The sequence below is a fragment of the Helianthus annuus genome, chromosome 17 (assembly GCF_002127325.2).
Source record: "Helianthus annuus cultivar XRQ/B chromosome 17, HanXRQr2.0-SUNRISE, whole genome shotgun sequence".
NCBI lineage: Eukaryota > Viridiplantae > Streptophyta > Magnoliopsida > Asterales > Asteraceae > Helianthus > Helianthus annuus.
In genome coordinates, this window is record NC_035449.2 from 10503577 (window position 1) to 10524618 (window position 21042).

The window sequence follows — 21042 nt, forward strand, 5'->3', positions numbered from 1 at the left end:
ATGAAAAATGGTGGTGTGACAATATGGATGGCATCATTGAGATGTATAAGTCGTATGATTACTACATTGATCTCATCATGATGCAAAGTACTTAACACTTGAGCTTTTAGTTTTCAACTTTTATGTTTAAAACTTATATTTATTTATTCGTGTGCTACTTTATATAACTTTTATTTATGTTTAAAGACTTATTTTTTTCTTATTCGTGTCTTACTTTATTGCATCAATGGTTTCTTGAAGTACTTGATAGTTTAAATTCTAAATTTTATAATTACTAGACATGTGAAACACTTATGACATATATCCACCACAATAATGCTACCATAAATATTATATAAATAAGAAAACTACCAGAAATGAGAAATGAGTGCCACAACGCAAAGTGTTACCCCCGCTGCATCGCGCGGGCACCCTACTAGTTATAAAAGTAACTTAAGATACAATGGTTTGCAAATAGTCATAACCTTTCAGTTATAACATAAGACACAATGGTATGCAAAAAAGTAACTAAAAATATGCTACTCTAATGCATAAACTACAACACACCCTTTCAGGTATTAAGACACATCCTTTTGCGCACGCTTTCATGTATTAAGACACACCATTTCACGCACCATTTCAGTTTCACTCTTTCAAATAATGACGCATTCATTCAATTTTTCTTTTCTCAAACAACAAACTATAATAAGATATACAAATACTAAATTAATGATCATAAGCTTTAATTTCATGCACACACGTGTATGGTTTTGGAGGAATTGTCATGATGATCAATTATATGTATTTATTTTCTAAAACATACAAATTGTATATGCAATCCAAAAAAACGAGTGATTTCTTTAGCCGACCTACCAGGACATGTGTTCAAAGAGGGTGTTTGTGAAACGGTATTAGACCACCTGGGGAGTTCTTGGGCGTGGGTTGGGCCCAAAATGCCCCACAATGCCAGGCCCACCGCCCGCATAGGCGTTCTTCTAGTTGTTTGGCTAGGGCGTGGCCTTTAAAACACCAGGTAAAAAATTGTTGACCAATTGAAACATTAGGCAACGGCTCATTAACGGCCATATTGATTTATTTATTTAACCAGGACCGCGACCCGCCGCAATGCGGCGGGAATTCTTTAGTTATAACTAAGTCAATTTAGGACCCGCACGTTATGTTAAACCTGTCAAACGGGAAAAAATAGACGATGTAAAAACGTTCACCCACACACGCACGTTGCATCGTGTTAACTCGTAAAATTTAGAACGAAACGTAAAAACGTTAAACCAAATACGCACGTTACGATGTGTTAAGTCACAAAATTTCGAACCAAGCATAAAGCGAAAAATTTGCGGAAATGAAAACTATAGAGGACTAAAGTTGAAAGTAAAAAAAGTTATGAGGATAGATTGCAAAAGATAAAAAGTTTTGGGTTAAAAGTAAAAAAAAAAAAACAAATAGTTTTGAGTTAAAAGTAATTTATGAAATACTTCTGGGTGAAAAGTAAAAAAAAAAATCAATTTTTTTTGGAAAACCCCCAAAGGCAACGTTACGACAACCATATGCATAACCGTTTTTCTTTGAAAACCTCCCTAAGCACACCCCGCGTTGCGGCGGGGCGTAAAACGGTGTCAAATATTATTAATGTCAAACAACCGTCATCGGCCACCAACACTGACTCGATCTAGGATATGCGTGTTGTGACGAACTTGTCAAACATGGAAAAATAAAGGTAAAAACGTTGAACCACACATGCACGTTGCGTCGTATTAACTCGAAAAATTTAGAACTATACGTAAAACGAAAATTTGCGAAAGATGAAAAGTATAAGTGACAAAAGTTGTGAAGTTAAATTGAGAATAATGAAAAGTTTTGGGTTAAAGTTAAAAAACAAATTATGTAGAGTTAGAATTGTAAACGGTAAAAATATTTGGGTTAAAAGTAAAAAATAAACTTTTTTTTTTGGAAAACACCCAATGCACAATATACAAGTGGTAATGCATAAAAAGGTTGCAAACTTATATATGGAATAATTTTCAAATTCAATATCTATATATATATATATACACACATACTCACAACTCATAATACCACAAAAAAATATTCACAACACCATACCACCTTCTCCAAAAATGGATTCCCCCACACCTTCCTCATCTTTTCCCAATTATTATTACAAAGAGTTTTTAGACGATGCGGGCGAGTCGACCGACAAGGAGGCCGAGCAAGAGACAAGAGACGGTTACGATTGCGTGTCAACTCGCGGTGAGGTATATGAAACACGTTAGTCGGCCTCCACACCAAATTTTGCTAAGATAATACGGAACGAGACCGACTGTCAGCAAACGCTCGTATGATGAAAGATATTTGACGAAGCGCCAACTTACCAAACCCAAACGTTTTTAGGCGTCGTTTCCGGATAAGTAAACGTTTATTTCTACGCATTATCAGAGACTTGGAAAACAAGTTGATTACTTTAAGCAAAAACCGGATGCGAGAGGGACGCTTGGATTTACTGCTATTCAAAAGTGTACTTTAGCGCTACGCGTGCTTGCGTACGGAAACACAACGGACACCAACGACTAGTATTTAAAGATGGCTGAGAAAAAACGCGCGATACCTTGGAGTATTTTTGTCACGGTACAATCTTTTAAAAAAACATATTCATTCATATTTTTTAGTTAGTTTAATAGTATATATATTTAATTTTTTTTTAAAGAATAATACATTTGTACAGTGCACGTTATCTAAGAAAGCACACTTAGTGCGATACACAACAAATTTACGAGGTGCATACTAATGAACATGGTTTACCAGTGATTGGAAGTTTAGATTGTCGTCATTGGCAATGGTATAATTGTCCAACCGCATCGCGAGGTCAACACACATGAGGCAACCAAAAAGGACCAACGGTTATTCTTCAAGCCATTGCCTCACATGACCTTTGGGTTTGGTCGGCTTAATTTGGTGTCACGGGGTCATGTAATGACATAAACGTTTTCGAACAGGCGCCGGTGGTAGAGGGTTTCATTTCAAGTATAACACCATAGGCATCTTTTTATGTTAACGGAAACTGCTACCCACACGGATACTATTTGAGTGATGGAATATCTCCAAAGTATTCGATTATCTTGAAGACGTTTAGGAATCTATACGATGAAAAAGAGCACATTTTAAGAAAGTTCAAGAGTCTGCTCAAAAGGACATTGAGAGATGCTTTGGGGTTCTTCAACAGCGTTGGCATTATCTAGAAAAATCATTATCTGAAAAAATGAGAGATGAAGGAAAAGTGATATGTCAAAATTGTATACCAGACATTGTTCTCGAAAATCCGCAAGCAACAATGGAAATGTGTTCCGAATCATCACATTCCGTGTTAGCAATGGATTTAGTCCAACATAATGGCCAGTTCAGTATATTACAAACTAGGGTGAAGAAGAAGAGGAAGGTGATAGGAAGGCGAAGATGAGGACGAACGCCAAGATGAAGACGAGTACGGTTAAAGCGAAGATGAAAATTAAGTCGAATAGTATTATTTGTTTGTGTAATTTTTATTTAATTAATGAAATATTATTTATTTTAATTTTCAAAAAAATAATAATTGGGTAATCATTGCAGCAGACATTATGGAGCATTATACCACTACACCATTTTTAACTTCAGGCCTCAAAATGTCCTTTGCTGACTAGGCAGCCACACGTCGGATCATGCCCAAGGCAGGGGCTTGAAGTTCACTAACCACTACACATGGTCTTATAACCATTGAATCTTTTTAAACTTTTTAAATGAACATGTTTTCTATTAAAATACATTCACAACGATTCGGTAAATGACACGAGGTTTCATGTGCTTCATTAGACCATGTGTAGTGGGGCACTATCATAATGCCCCTCCCTTGGGCATGAAGCGACACATATGGGGGCATTATGGAATGTGAAGTTAAAAAGGGGTGTAGTGGTATAATGTCCTAAATGCATAATGCTCTTGCAATGATTACCCAATTATTATTATTTTTTAGAAAAATAAAACAAAAACAAAAGCATAAAATTCTATTGGTCCATTCAATTGAGATAGGGCATTTTCACAAACACGCCTTGGACAAAAAATGAAGATTCCGCCCATGGAGGCGGTGTATGGGGCGTTATGGGGCAACTTCACGCCCACTCCACCTTTCCACTACACATGGTTTTATAATAAGTTCACAACGATTCGAGAAATGACACAATTCTTTTGCTAAAGGTACCGACACCATATATAACAGCCATCATTTGAATCTGAAAAATATAATCTAAGGTTGCAAACATGATCAACGCGTATACATGGGATCATTGGGTCATCCAAGAATCGGCGATGGGTTTGGTGGATAACCTCGATGATCAACGCATAACCAGTCTAATGGATTTTTGTGTCCGAAGGAAACCAACGACGATGGGTTTGGTGGATATCTCAACGCCATGAACGACACATTTTTGACCGTCGAGGATCGCCGCAAAGACCTTACTAGAGACACCCTAACCGACCCCTCTCTTTTTCACTCACAGTAGAGAAGAAGACGTTGGTTGCGTCTGACATGGGAGCGAGAGTAAGAGGATTCTTCATCAGCGACTAATGATCTGGATTTTGCTGAGACTAGTTTGGGAGGGGTGGATGGTGACTAACAGATCTGCGACGGTGGTGGCAAAAACGGTTCCTTATTGACGGAGTTTTTTTGTCTTCGATGGCGGTGGGATTTTTGTATGGTGAGCGAAAGTAGGAGATTAGGAGTTTTATATATATTTTTTACATGTTAACGTCAATTTAGAAATATTATTTTTTGCTAATTCAGCCCGCTTGCAGTATGCACATATAATGTATATATGTGTGGATGCTCGGGGGGCAAAAGTGAAAGTGCACTAATTTTGACGTTATTTTACTAATTTCGTGAAAATAACATTAAAAGAGAGGGATGGTTAATCATGCATCATGTGGTGGCATTGATAGCTGAAAGACAAAAGGGTACATGCACTAATCGGCCTTTGTCCCGATTGTTGAGTGTTATGTGCCTTGTGTCCAAGGCAAAACTACTATCGAGCCGGGGGTTTCACTGGAAGCAGTCTCTCTATTTCTACAAGGTAGAGGTAAGGCTATCTACATCTTACCCTCCTTAGACCCTATCTTAGCTTTGCTATTAATGGGATTTACTGAGTATGATGATGATGTTTTTTAGTAATGTTGTGTGGATATATTGGTGTATAGGAGATTTACATACTTCTTAACATATTACATTTTTTGATTTGTTGTGTCATTTTAGGATATTCACATAATTCTAACATATTATGTTTTTCATTTGTTATGTTTCCAATTTCTTTTAGTATTTGATGCACTAGAATCTCATAACTTCACAAAACCATAATTCAAACCAAAAATTTTAACATTAATCAAAATTCAGTTTCTATTCCTTGTGCGGCATAATTTTTGCGATCTAAAAGTTACGATTGCATGTAAGTTTTGTTACTAATTTCCTCAAGATCACATTTATCAAAATTCTGTTTTTATTCGTTAGTATAAAACTTTTATGTTTGTTATAGAAGCAAAATTTAGTTTCTATTCATTGTGCGGCATAACTTTTGCAATAAAAAATTTGTGATTGCGTATAAGTTTTGTCACTAATTTGCACAAGATCACATTTATCAAAATTCCGCTTTTATTCGTTAGCAATCTAAAACTTTTATGTTTTGTAGTGGCGGTGCTGGGGTTGGAGTAAAATAAGTTGAATTCCAAATCAAAATAAGTTGTTTCATCAAGATAAGTTGTTTGGTAAAAAAACAAGTTTCACTAATATCATTAGTTAAGAACAAATGGGTGTCGAAGACATAGTGATCTCAAAGATTTTCATAACCAACAATCTCGCAGTAAGATGCGGATAACGTTAACTCGTTAACCAACTACAGGAAGAAAAAAATAATAAGGTAAAATGATTAATAACATGACTAAATACATAGTAAAATGATTATTTAACATTTTCATTGTTTAAGTGGAATGTGAAAAACAAAAATTCTAATTAATTTATATAAAACCATGGAGTGATTTAGATAATTTATCTATATGGCTATGCGGTATGGGGGGCGTCCCCATACCGTAGAGGACCGTCGCCGATATGTACACCATCCCGCCCCCTCCACGTCCCCGTCCTCTCCGACAAGCCCTAGACGTTTGCGACGGGCACTAGATGCCAAAAAAATGTGGGGACCAAGGTGAAAAGTTACCGTTTAAAAACAGATTTACAACTAAATTCAAAAATTTACATCAAGATCTATTATTAAAACAGATCTACAACAGAAATTTAAGACACAAATAAAAAAAAACTAGATTTGAAGCAGAAGAGAAGATGTGATGCTTACTCTTGCCAAGCGGAGAGAACGAAGACGGTAATTTTACATTTAGGTCCTTAAGCTCTCTCTCTGTCTACTTTCTCTCTCTAGAATTGTATAGAGATAGAGAGAGAAGCTACCGAGGGTGTTTAAATTTTGAGGACCTTGAGAAGATAGAGATAGAGTGGATAATTTACATTTAGGTCCTTAAGGTTGTGTGTTTTTATTAAGTTGAGGACCTTGAGTTTTGAAGTATATAGTTTGACCGCTTTTAAGTATATGTTTTTTTTTTTAGTTTATGTAATGTCTTTAAATATTAATGAAAATATTTTGTTAATTTATTTGTTAAATGTAAAAAAAAGTAGAAGATTAAAAAAAAACATAAAAGTGGTGGAGTAGGATCATCTAGTACCATCCTCCATACCCTCTAGTTTTGTGGGATGGATCATTCTTGGGAGGACTATGATGTGACGCCTACGTGGCATATCATCCTCCCTTGGAGGACCATCACCATACCCTCTAGCCTAAAATTAAAACCAGTTGCTATGAGTTGTCTTCCACTTGTACCACTCATGCATGCTCATCCCCAACTTTGAACTTTCAATTATTGTATCCGCAATCAAAGGAAATTTGCTACAAGAAAACAAAATTTCTACGATTGTCGGTTCACCTTTACCGACTTTTCCAATCGCTTCATGTTTGAGGTTCACAATGTTCTCCACAAATTAAACTTATTTACAGAGATTGGATAATTTTTATGTTTGTCATTAAATTAATAATAATTTTTTTTTAACTCTTAAACATTTCACGTTCTTGAATATATATTTTATCAATAAATAAATAGCATTGGTGGTAGATTGGTCTAATTGGCAAAGCGAGTTATCAATATTAACTTTCATTTTTCAGTGAGTAACATTTTTAAACATCAATTAAACTAGAAAATATACCAGTTTAAAAATGTCTTTCATTTTTTATAGTAAGAGAACGGTCAACCTCTTAAGAATTAGAATGGCCCTTTGCACAAAGCATGGACCAGTCCATCCTCCACAAATACCAGTTTATAAACCTTTCTGTTGGCATCACTGGGTGACCGGTCTTATCTTTCATTCTGACAGGTTAAATGAACAGGAAAGAATAATTTACATGATACAAATATGTGTATATATAAATAACATTAATTAAAGTACTTCTATTTCTTCTATTTTACATAAAATTTATGCAAAAATACTTGCACAATTATTAACATAAACGTAATATGTACATGAGTAAAATGTGTAACGTACACCAATATGCACACATGTTCTTCATCAATATCATGCGAGCAAGAACACCATAGGAAGTTTTAATTGTAGTGTTGTTGGGTTCATATTTTCCGTCAATGTCATGATGAGTTCGTGAGGTTTGTAAAACTGTAGACTAATATCGGATAGAGAAAAATAAGGGGGAAAGTTGAGACCAGAAATCAGTTAGGTAATTTATAAGGGAACCCATTTCAATCACCACTAAACGTTATGACTGTTAATACTAAAGTTCGCTGATTTCTTTGTAGGATTATATCAATATTTTTATTTATAAACTTTAACTTAATGAAGGTGTAAGATTAAAAATAAAAAATAAAAATAAAAAACCCTCTTAAAAAGGTCTTTACCTCTCACATCCAACCATCACTACATATGCTAAATATTCAAAAAGTATAATACATTAAATATTATATACTCTACCTAAGTTCAAAATAATATTTGGTTATAGTCTAAATCTATCCCAAGAAATCCGGGCTATATTGGCCAATTGGATGGTGTAGGCCCGCATGTGCAGTACTAATTGAACCCTTGTCTTGCTTAATTATATGATTGGTCCGGGTCAACCAGAACAATTGCAAAAAATAAAATATAATTTACGAGGAAATAACCGAGAATTATACCATCGACGCTAATATAAGGAGAAGTTGGTTTGTATAATTCTGAACTGTTTCATTTAGTGCTATTTAGCGTAGCTTCTTTGTGAAAAAGAAAAAATATAGGTTTTTTTTTGTTAGTTTTGTTGTAAGAAAATTTTTATTACCTATTTTAAAATATATTTAAAGTTGCATATTTTTAAAATATTTTTTTATTAATAATTTTTTTAAGTTAACACCGTGATCCTCAAAATATGATTTCATAATTTTCTGTGTTTTGGTCTGTAAGAATATCTATACTTGATTTGATATTTTTTTTAATCTTTATAAATAATTATTTTATATTTACTAATCATAATTTGTTGATAGTTTACATGATTAATTCACATTTAACTTTGTTTTAATGTATTGTATTAACTTATACAAATTTTATACACGCAAACAATGAACGATATATGATATGTAACTAGTTAAATTTATATCAAAGTTCCATTTACAAAAAAAAAAATTATTCACACATAGATACAAATATAGCTATAATACAATTGTTGTTCGATTAATGATAAGTGGAGATCTAGATGTATACGGAGTAGAAAGAATTGTCAAATGATTCCTTCCACATGCAAATTGGAAATTTGCTTTCGATTACTTTTGCTATTTGAACCTCAAACAATTTATTTGGACCCCTAAATATGAACTGTGGACCCTATCGTGGTCTGGCTTATAAATATGGTTGAACCAGTTCACAGAACTCTCACATTTGGTTGTCTCTTCCATAGTTCAAGGCACAGTTCCTCAACTAGAAGATCAAATTGGTTAATGATGGCCTCTTCTAGTATAAGCAGTAGCTGCACTGAGCAAACCACAGCTGTGGTTTCACCTAGTGAATCCTCTTCAATCATTAACCGTAAGTTCAACTAATTACAGAAAATTCATGGTTCAATTACTGCTAATTGTTTTTAGGAAACAAGTTGTTTCTTGTTCTTTAGTATTTATTTCTTTCTTGTTTTTCAAATTATCCAACAGATACTCTTCTTGCATCTCTCTCTTTCTATCTCTCCATCTGTTGTTCAAAATGCAATCTTTAATCCCAATATCAGTCTCTTTGGCTTATCCCTCACTTACAAATCTGACGGCTGAGTACCTCCATCGTTTACGACTTTTTCTAAGATGCTACAAGCTACCTACTCCTGTTTTGTGGTTGTGGTCATAGAAGAGAAGCCTTCTTCGGATGCTAGTTGTGTTAGTGTGCGGTTATATTCTATGTAGACATACTTACTCCTTATTGACTTTATTTGTTATGTGATATATGGTTGTTTTGAGCTTCGTTTGATCAAGTAAAAAATGGGGATTTGATTAGTCCATTAAAGTGGCTGCTTTAGTTTCTGTTACTTGCTATACAATATCTACTTTTATTGTAATAAAAACTCCCCTGTTTATGGGATGTATAGATCCGGTCTACGGATATGAATTTTCTAGAGATTCTAGTACTTTTTGAAGTGTTGAAACAACACTTGTATCAAGATGAGTTTGTTAGATACCTTTTATAAATTAATTACTGAATTTGTTCCACAAATCAAACGCAAATACTTGCATGTAAGTAGTTTGGGTCAACTATTGCAATGATCATGATGAAGTTCTATGTTAATTAATAAATAATTGCTCCACTTTAGAAACTTTAGCGTCCGCTGCTAAAAGTTCTCTTTCCCTTTTTGTTTTAATTATACATATACAGTGTTGTTATATACTAGTTCCTAGCTTCATTGTTCTAACAGTTTTAATTATACAGATATTCATGTTCACATTGATGGAGAGGTGAAGAAAAAAATCATTTCTACCCTTCAAAATTTACCACTTCAAGATGGTGAATCTGTTCTTGTTCTGTTTTGGGCAGCAGAAGAAATCAAAAAATATATCTTTGTGCTTACTACAACATTTCAGCCTTTTCTTCTTTCTGGGAACAACAAGGAACTTCATGCGTTCCATGTAGCCTGTTTATACAATAAACTCTATGTGTATAGAGACACTGAGGAATTGAAAGAAGCAGCATTCGGTCTTGCAGGCATGGCGTACCTGTACTGCACTCCTCAACAGACTCAAGATATGCATGAATACCTTAAAGATCATAGTCCTCCATGTGAACATGAAATGTTTACAAAGAAATGGGGATCCTATGCTGTTCCTGTGATTGATGGTAACAAATGTGTTGGTGTGCTTGAGGTTGTCACGGATACACCCAGGGATTATAGCAATGATATTACTGTAGCTAAAGGAGTCATTGAGGTTTGTTCTGCCCCTTATATGCAAGTATACAACATTTAAACTTACATTACTTTATGCTAATTAAATATATATAGCCTTGTGTTTAGCTAAGGGTCATTTATGATATTATTCTTATAATATTGCTTCACTTGCAGCATGCCGGTTTGCAAACAACAATGCAAATTGATAGCACAATGAGGACTTATATACGTCCCAAGGAAAGGAGCCGCATAACATTCACATCTCCCATTACTAGCTACTGTTGTCTTAATAAATATTTCGGACTGAGTAGTATCTGTGCTGCAAAAGTACTTGAAAGAGTCCTTAAACGACGACGTAAGCTTCATTCATCCACATATATGATTAATAACTTTTGTGTCAAGTATTACCATTTTATTTTTGACCTACACCTGTACTCCTTGCGCAGTACCAGAAGGTACCTTTAGGAATCTTTGTAGGAGCGTAGGAATTCCTGAGTGGCCATGTATACGAAAGACAAATAATACTAGGTCTTTTGTAACAATGAATGATGATCTAATCTCCAATCCGTACGAAATTATGACTACTATACCATCTGCTCAAGAAATTCGAACCAATCCATTTGCAAGTGAGACAAGTGGTGATACTAGAGATTGGAACGAGTCTGAGCCTGAACTTGAGCCAGAGCCTGAACATGCTCATCCTAGTCTCATGGCAGCTACTGGTGATCTGATGGATAATCAAGATAACAATATCTATCCGGCCAGGGTCCATCTTGATTCCATGGATATTGATCATCTTAGAGCTGATCCATTGTGGTAGGTCATTTAAACACTTTCACATTCATTTGACTATAGCCTATGGGACATTGGACTTGTTTAAAATGTATCTTCTTCCTTTGTAGGTGCGAAAATTTTTTTGATTGGTCAGGTGAACACACTATGACTAGTGGTGATTCTGAAGCTTGGTTGTCTAAATTTACTTTTCCATATAACAATGCTCCAATTGCAAATCATGGTTCCATGGATGATATTGGAGATTTTGATATAGATAGCATGTAATTAAATAAAGAGATGAAACCAAGTACTCCCATACGAAAGGGGGAAGTGAATGTTTGAATGTGCTCTGCCTAAGCACAGGTGTGGAACCATAAAAAATAAGTAGTTATGCTTAAAACATAACTAATATGTATGTATCTCTTGGAGTATGAGAAATGTAAAGACCCAAAAGATCACATTGTGCCAACAATTGATGCGTGTATATTGATACTATGAGGCCTTTAAATAGGTGGGAAATACAATAGAAACTGAAGGAAATAATCAGTGAAAATATAAAACCAAAAATTATCATTCAAACTGTAACTACATGACTCATTTCATCCAAGGCCGGCCTTGGGGAGGGGCAAAGTAGTATTAGAACTGATAATTAAACTTAATTATGTTAGTTTATAACTTATAAACTCGGTAGTTATGATAGGTTATGGTGATGATGATAAGCGGGTGCATTTAAACTGCCAAAGGCAGTTATTCCCGCCAACATGAAACCGCCAAAAACATCACCTATATATATTTTATGTCCGGCAATGTATTCTAGTACCAAGACAATTTGCATGTTATTCGAATTGTCCATTCCTTTCATTTCAATTTTCTTATTCAATACCATCTCTGCATATTCATCCATCTGTCGAATCTTCGATACCAAGTTTCTCCACAGCAAGTGTGGTTGAAGACCAACAATGTGGTATCAGAGCCACGTCGGGAAAGAGTGCAGAAATTAGAACAACGTCGACAACGTTGCCCTGTCAACACTGCATTGATGAGAGGAATGATAAAGAAAGAAGGGTTCACCGTGTGAGGCTATGTTACTATTGCCACCAGCCCGGACATCAAATATACTCATGTAAATCGAAAGAAAATGACAAAGCAAATCAATTAATCAACCAAGCAGTTAATGCCGGAATTCAGAATCAAGAAAGTGAAGTGGTCGGCCGAGACAAAATGATTGTCACATGTACGGAAGGCGGCTAGTGGGGAGATATATGGTATGTTAGTTCTGCATTTTCTCATCACTATATCGGAGATTTAAATGTATTCAAACGCATAAAACATTTGGTTGGGGTGGAAACCAAATTAAGGGAAAGTGATTTCTTGTTCATTCGGGGCATAGGGGCAGTGGAAATAAAATCAAACAATGAACGATTAAGAATTCAAAGCGTTTTCTATACGCCGGAATTAGACCGGAACGTGTTAAGTATGAATGAATTGACTTTGCAAGGATACACGGTTAATAAAACCGGTGATACTTGCAAGATCTTTCCAATGTTCTCAGCACCACCAGTGATGAATACGGTAAACGACTTGAATGGCCTGTCTAAAGAAGAGGAACTGGGGTTAAGGGAAAAACAGAGGGTGATGGATTTAAACGATGTGAATGAAAAACACAAAGAAAGTTATTTAGACTCTTATTTTGAGGATTTAAACTTATCCTCTCAAGAGCCCGACTGGAGTGTGATGATCATAAGAGCAATGGAGTTTCATGATTTCACCGATTGTAAATCATTACTAGAGATGATGGAAGACAGCAAGTTCGTGTTTAAATACAAACACGAATTGGAAAGGAAATTTGAAGAAATGTTGACGTTGTTCATTACCGTCAAACTAGGAATTACAACAAGACCAATCCCTCCTCATGTGGCTGATAATAAGAGTGTGGATTTGCTGGGCCTGTATATGATAGTGGAACGAGATGGTGGATACCGGAGTGTTACTGACAACAATATGTGGCCGGTGGTTGCTAAAGATATGGGATACGAATATCATGACGGCGAGTTCATGAGAATAATTTATGCTATGTATCTCGATGTCTTGGTGTATTATTAAAGGTTTAAAAGTGTTCAAGAAAAGGTGATCGATAAATAGATGTTGAAGGAAGGGGAATCCTCATCGGTCGGCTGCCATGAGAGGAGTTCGAGTGCTGATGCTGTTAAAGATGAAGCTGCCATGGATCATTATGCCATGTATGCAGGGAATGATTGGGAAGGAACTTGGAAGATGCACAAGTAACGTAGAAAATTTGACTTCAAGCAGGCGATGAAGGCCGTTGATGAAGCAAATCGGAGTGTGCTTATGTATGCAGCCAAACACAATAGGGAAAGTATTAGAACTGATAATTAAACTTAATTATGTTTGTTTTGTATATGTTAGTTTATAACTTATAAACTCGGTAGTTATGATAGGCTATGGTGATGATGATAAGCGGGTGCATTTAAACTGCCAAAGGCAGTTATTCCCGCCAACATGAAACCGCCAAAAACATCACCTATATATATTTTATGCCCGGCAATGTATTCCAGTACCAAGACAATTTGCCTGTTATTCGAATTGTCCATTCCTTTCATTTCAGTTTTCTTATTCAATACAATCTCTGCATATTCATCTATCTGATCATCATGACTATCGAATCTTCGATACCAAGTTTCTCTGCTGTAAGTGTGGTTGAAGACCAACAAGTAGGTTATCATAACTCATTTCTATTGAGAAAACTAGAAAACTTGATATTACATATATGCAATGTATAATACTACATATATGGAGTATATCATATATATCTTGCATATATGATCTATTGCATGTATATATATAACATTTTAAGACAAAAGATTTGTTTGTTAAACCCATTAACGTTCCGTTTAGTTTAGGCCCATTAAATAATGAAGCTCATTTTTCAATTAAACTTATTTACCCAACTAAGGGGTTGTTTGTTTAGCTCTTAATGAGGCTCTTAATGGTTCAGACCTCTTATTGGTTTAGCACTTAATTGTTCAGACTGTTTGTTTCACAAGCGCAAATGTCTGAATAGTTCAGATATTTGCCTCTGAATGGTTAAGCACTATACTGAGTCTGAAAGGTTAAGACCTCTAATCTGAATTTGTCAAACATTTGCCTTTCAACGGTTAAGAATTATACTAGCTCTTAACGGTTCATACTTCTTACTAGTTCAACACTTAATGGTTCAGACCTCTTACTTCTTACTGGTTCAGCACTAATTAACCATTCAGATATTGCCAAACAGCCTCTAAGTTCATTACTCAATATTGTTTAAAATTACACTTTTTGTACCCCAAATAAATAAAACTGTCACACATAAACCAACAAAAGATTGACATTCGAGTTTATATTTTTTAGGGGCCCATTTTTCTTACTTAGCCCGGGCCCCTAATTTTTTAGGGTTTCAGGGACGACCCTCATCAATCCACATGATTTCTTATACTTGCTTCTAATAGAGACAACAATCACCCAAACGGTTATCTTTACACTTTGAAATATACTTCAACGTACCAAATTGTATTTATCCCAATGTTGGTTTGTTTTACTCCCTTAGAAGTCAGGGTCGAGTCCCACTATAAGTTGTAAAGTAAATCAGGAATATATTAGATGGGAGTGTGAGTTGATGTTCTAAAAAACAAATTTGTATCTGACCTTTCGCATATAAAGACATGATTGTTTGTAAGCTATTTTCTTTTCTTTTGAAGCTTATCAAGTTGAAATGTTTGTCTAGAGGTGCGCCCGCATTCAACAAACTTGAATACAATTTAGAGTAAATTACAAGTTTTGTCCTTTATGTTTGTCTCAAATTTCAGGCGCTGTTCTTTACCTTTAAAATTGATGACTTTTGTATTTAATGTATGAAAATGTTGCACGTTATGTTCTTTAGGGCAAACCCAGTTAGATTTTTCTGTTAAATTATGTCACATGCATTGCACACAAGGGTAGAACAGTCATTTCCCCTCCCACTTGTGTTTCCCCCTCTTAAAACCCTGATAACACCCCTGTATCATCACAAAAGTGAGAAGGGGAAAAAGCTAAATTGGATTTTTGTTTTTCCACTACAAATCGTTCAATCATTTCCCAAATGCTGTTAATTATTCACACTTACTTTCCTTTGTAACATTTCTCTCCAGTTTCAACATTTCTTACACGATTTCGGGTTTGAACCATAATAACATATGTGGAAAGTGTTGGATCTGAAAGAGATGATATACCTATAGATTGGAGCCCTAGGGTTGGTGACAACGGAATTTGTTGAGTTTTTGAGGATGAGGATGCCGGAATCGGTGAGATCGGCGATTGTGACACTGCGGCCGACGGTGTTGGACTGCCAGACGACGGTGCCGGAGGAGCCGTTGGTTAACTGGAGGTTGCCAGAGTTAGTGAAGGTGATTGTGGCAGTGGAGTCAACGGCGCCGGAGTCACTGCCGGCTTTCCAGAGTGGAATTTCGTTGTAGGTGACGGCAGCGAAGGTGGTGGCGGAGTCGGAGATAAAGCTGAAGGAGAAGGTGTTGTTAGGGGAGGTCCAGGTGGAGGTAGGGTTTGAGGCGGTGAGGGATTGGCCGGGGCGGATGACGGCGGTGACGGTGGTGGTGGTGGTGAGGAGGAGGATGGTGGAGAGGAGAAGGAGGTTGGTGGTGGATGGTGGTGGTCATTTTAGGCTTTGAGGGTGAATTGGTGAGCATTTTAGATGAATTTCGGGGAGATTGATGGATGGTGAAGAACATGTGGGTGGAGGATTAAGCTGAGAATTCCTGTTGTTAGAGTTGGAGAGAGAGGAGTTTTAGATGAGAGAGAGAGACAGAGTGTGTGTGTTTAATAATGTATATCATGAAACAACACAACACGCCTTTATTTAATGGACTTTAGCTATCATCGATTGATTAAATGTTCAAATGATTCATATCATCACAACACACCTTTATTTAATGGACTTTAGCTATCATCGTGCGATTAAGATGTTCAAATGAATAGGGTCGGCCCAACCTTTTTTGGAGGCTTATCGCGAATTAAAAATTTGTGGCCGTTACGAATTTCATCGTTGACATCCAATGATAAAGCGTGTGACGATTCCTTTTTCGAGTTTTTCAAAGGAAAAACGCCCACAAAATCTAAAAATTAGCATTTTATTCTTCCACGGGTATTCATGTAACGCCCTGCATTTCGATAATCTGATCATCTCGGCAGGTCTCGTCATACTTCCTACATTGTGATGCTTAATGAAACTATTTGAATCTTAATTACGTGTTAAACTATGTGAAACTTTTACTCTATATGATGCTTTGGTGATACAACATATATATGATAACGTGAATCTTGACTCTTACGATGCTTTATACGTGAAACAATATGATTCTGGACTCTTGATTCTTGACTCTTGTGATGACTCTAGTGATACTTGGAATCTCGACTCTTGCGATGCTAGAAACTTGAAACTTGATACTTATTGGATGAGAAACTTGATACTTATCGAGCTAGACTCTTACATAAACGTAGACTTGAAACACCGAAATTTTTGTGTTATTTATATAATAATACCATGTAATGGTTACTCACAACAATACGCAACACAACGCTTAACCTAACTCGCAAAACGAACCAAGGTCGGAAAACTAGCAAAAGGGAATCAGCTGTTCGAATGGACATCCAATCGGATGACCATCCGACCGGTAATTTCGTAATATTGATAATTTATATTAAATAATAAGATCTATTATTTATGTGTATTTTAGTCATTTAGCCATTTTCCATTAAATACTAATTCCACCAAGGTTTTTAAACTAAATAACTTTTATATACTTCGTTATTTTTTTAATTATACCATAAAATCAAGTATTTTTTTATCTTTAATATGAGTACCATATTGTTATATCTTTTTATAGTGACTTTTAAAAAAGTTACGAAAAGATATTTTATAGGGTAAATTACACTTTTCGTCCTTTATTAACTTCAATAAGTATAGTCACAATCCTTTATTTGGAAAACGCATTACACATTTCGTCCTTTAGCACTAACCAAGTTAAAATTTTCAGTTATGTCTATCCAGTTAAAGGTATTATGGTCATTTCATGTTTTATTTAAAATGTTCATTAATAAATAAACATTATCTTCCCCTAATTCCCCAACCCTAACCCTAGAATTTCTCCTCTTTATCTCTCTCCAACCAACCTCTACCACCACCACTCCCCAGATCCGATCTAATTCGAATTTCAAATCATCAGAAGTTTCAAATTATCGATGGCAAAAGGGTGTAATGATTCCCATAGAAGAACTGGTGGCGGTGACGGTGGAGATCGGAGTGACGGAAGCGAGTAATCGCCAGATGACGAAGGGACGGAGGATTACCAGCGTGGAGGTTATCATGCGGTTCGTGTTGGTGATGTGTTTAGTATGCCTGATGAGCTTGATATATGATTATAGTGGACGAAACAAGCATTATTAGGGTAAATTGTGCTGGCCTGTTGTGTAGGTCTCGGTTACTGGTGCGAGCAGTGAAGCTGAAGCGGCGAAGATTGCACGCTCTGTAGCATCTTCTTCACTTACCAAGGCATGATAATTTACACACCTGGTAAAATTTTTAACATCTTTGTTACTTACCGATAAAATAAAAATATTTGTAAAAAGGAAACTCTTATAGTTAGGTTGAATGTTGGTTAATGAATGATACATATGTTTTATAAACAGGCTGCAATCTATGGTCGAGACCCAAATTGGGGACGAATTGCTTGTGCTGCAGGGTATGCAGGAAGTCCTTTCGACTCAAGATATGGAAAGGGTGAAGGTGATGGGGTGGTGATGGCGGCAGATCTGGTGGTGGTGGTGGTGGCAGATCTGGTGGTGATGGTTAGGTCACAGGTCAAGAGATGGAGGGGGTGAAGGTGATAGGTCACAGATCTGAGAAGTTAGGTGTTTATTATTTTTTTTTATATTTTTATAGTAAAAAGGTGAAAGGACTAATTTGCCCTCATGTGCGATTCATGTGACTTCATTTAACTACAAAAATTAACTTGGTTAGGGTCAAAGGACTTAGGTTGTAATGGGTTTTACAAATAAAGGACTGTAACTGTAATTATTGAAGTTAAAGGCTATCCATTGCAATCTGATACAAACATAAAAGACCAAAATTGTAATTTACCCTATTTTATAATTGTGCTAGTTATGTAGTTGGAATATGCTAGTATGAAGAATGTATTCTGTTGATTTTAAATCTATACGTATCTTCTTATTTTGTTGTGTAATTTTTATGAGGATCAATACCAAAACAACTCACCCACATTAATCCCTTTTGTACGATAAAGTTCAATTCCATATAAAATCCCATTGTGCGATCAGCCTCAAACGAACAACAAATTGAATACGAACAAGTTGAACAACCTGTTGTTCGTTCAGCCTCAAAGCAAACATCCAACGATAATCAACAATCAGCATCATCACTACATATTTGGTACGTAAAATCTTCTATAAAGCGTTTTTGTATGGGTGTATAATGTTTGAGGGTTTTTGTGCTGGGTCGGATTCTTAATTACCATAGAGTTTTGTATTGTTTGATATACTGGGAATTTCGGTGGTCTGTAAGGTGTTTTCTGATGGGTTTAATGTTGGTTTTGTGTTGTTAAAGTGTTAATTACCATAGATGCGGTATAGATGAGTTGGTTGTTCATGTGCTGTGCTGACATAATACACAGGTCTGTGTTGATAATGTGTTAATTATAATAAAATACAAACAAACACCAAAAGTAGATATAATAAGTGATGTGCTGATAAAGGAGAATGATTGATGATGTTGTGCTAATGTCATTTATGTTGATAATGGAGAACGATTAAGGATGATGTGCTGATAATGGAGAACGATTGAGGATGTTAAGTTAATTATATAGTGTAATGTTGATTATTATTATTATTAATATTATTATTATTATTATTATTATTATTATTATTATTATTATTATTATTATTATTATTATTATTATTATTATTTTGCGGTGGTTCCTATAGGTTTGTTCGATCATGGAGAGTTACCATATCATGGATTTAGGGATATTTTAATAATTATTTTAGTTAGTTATAAAGAAATAGGGTCAAAAGAACTAAATTACCCATAAACTATTTTTTTATTGAGAGACACTTTTCAATTATGTGTTGGTTCTTACCATTCCTACAAACATAAGTATTTATATTTGATGTTATTCCAATAAATCAAATTATGTTTATCTTAAAGCCATTTGAATTATCTTTAACCTATTTAAGATAATTCTTCAAATCAGAACTATTCATTCATAAACTTTATATATAATAATAACTAGGTTAGAACCCCGTGTATTACACGGGTTGAATGAATGTAATTTTATGTACTAAATAGTAAAACAACATATCTTAAAAATCTTGTTTATCACGCGGGTTGAAAAAATAAAATTTCATATATTAAATAAAAAAAATTATATTTATCTCAATTGTTTATCACCTCAGTAGCATACAAATTAGTATGCATACGAAAATATATATTGAGTTAATTTTAATTAGATACTAAAAAGAAGATAATATAAAGATTTGAAGTTGGAGATTGATGATACCAAAAGGTATATTTAAGTTTTGAGTTAATGTTTATCCGCCTAGTTTAATTGTTCTCTTATAGGCTATGGATTTGTCCATTAGTATACATAAAAATATACGTTTAGGGTGATTATATTTACTAAGTTGTATTTATCGATTAAATTGTATTTGATTAATATATTGTGCATACTAATACTAATTGTAATTATGATAAAAAGTTACAAATATTTGATATGAACTTTGATTTGAAAATTTGGTATTGTTTAACGATATTCAAATTCCTATACGATTAAGCTATATAAATATATAAGATAAGATGTCTAATAGTAATTACTATAGTTAGTTATGACTTAGGTATAAACAAATATCTTTTCTTTTAGAATTCTAATGCAATATATATAACAAAATTTAAATGGAAACGTAGCGCGTTGCTACGGCGTTGAGATGCAAAGTACCTCGAATTTATATCGTTTAACGAAGATGTATTATATTTGACCCGAAAAAAAATACATCAAAAGATATACCAACTGAAAACGAATATAAAAATAATGCTAACGTCAAAGCGTAAATCAATCTGAATTTATATTGATACGTACATAAAAATAAACACGTAAAACCTAATTATAAAATCTTTAAAAAGTTAAGTGGTTGTAAGCGTTATTAGGGGGTAAAAATATTCAAAATTCAAAAACACCAAAAAAAAAAGTCAAAAGAAGTGCTTGTATACAATTTCAAGATCACATTCGTCATATTTATCAACTTCCTCTGCATATATAATTATTAGCTAATTAGTATGGGAATTAACTATGTAACTTTTCAGTTTTTGAAATTATTTTATTGATACGTAACTAATTGAAAATTTGAAAAATTGTTACTAATATGTAAATTAAATATTTTAAGATTTTAGGATTAACTTTTTTAAAGATAGATTTTAGGATTATCTATAAAATCAAAAGAATTTACCGAAAAATAGAAGTATATATGGCCTCAATGATTGACATGTGTTCCTTATTTAGTTTCTTTTATTATATGTATAGATTTAATACTTACAATTTCAAATTTTCCTCTCAGTCTGCTTTTTTCAAATTTCAAACTAATCCTCGATCTCAAAACTGTATAAATACAACTAATGAAAAGAAAAAACATAAAAGTTTAAATCTAGCTAATTCCCACCTAAAATGACACGTCAACCGAAAGA

The 21042-nt window shown here is 34.6% G+C and overlaps 1 protein-coding gene across 2 annotated transcripts; it reads left to right on the forward strand.

The window, feature by feature from the left end:
• The first annotated feature begins 9253 nt into the window (after nt 1–9253).
• LOC110872069 lies at nt 9254–11712 on the forward strand. Of its 2 annotated transcripts, none has more exons than XM_022120834.2 (5): nt 9254–9491; nt 10016–10509; nt 10644–10824; nt 10916–11285; nt 11372–11712. In XM_022120834.2, exons 1-5 carry the CDS (start codon nt 9458–9460, stop codon nt 11526–11528), a joined length of 1236 nt encoding a protein of 411 aa, XP_021976526.1. In that variant the 5' UTR covers nt 9254–9457; the 3' UTR covers nt 11529–11712. The 2 variants fall into 2 exon arrangements, with proteins under 2 accessions (XP_021976526.1, XP_021976527.1); XM_022120835.2 differs by having other exon boundaries at nt 9254–9474.
• Nucleotides 11713–21042: the final 9330 nt, after the last annotated feature.

Bases quoted from the DNA above. Each gene is read 5' to 3' on its own strand.
- LOC110872069 (XM_022120834.2), top strand. From the start codon at position 9,458: ATGCTAGTTGTGTTAGTGTGCGGTTATATTCTAT. The intron at 10,510-10,643 runs GTTTGTTCTGCC...CTTCACTTGCAG, and splicing joins TAGCTAAAGGAGTCATTGAG to CATGCCGGTTTGCAAACAAC. The intron at 10,825-10,915 runs GTAAGCTTCATT...CTCCTTGCGCAG, and splicing joins AAGAGTCCTTAAACGACGAC to TACCAGAAGGTACCTTTAGG.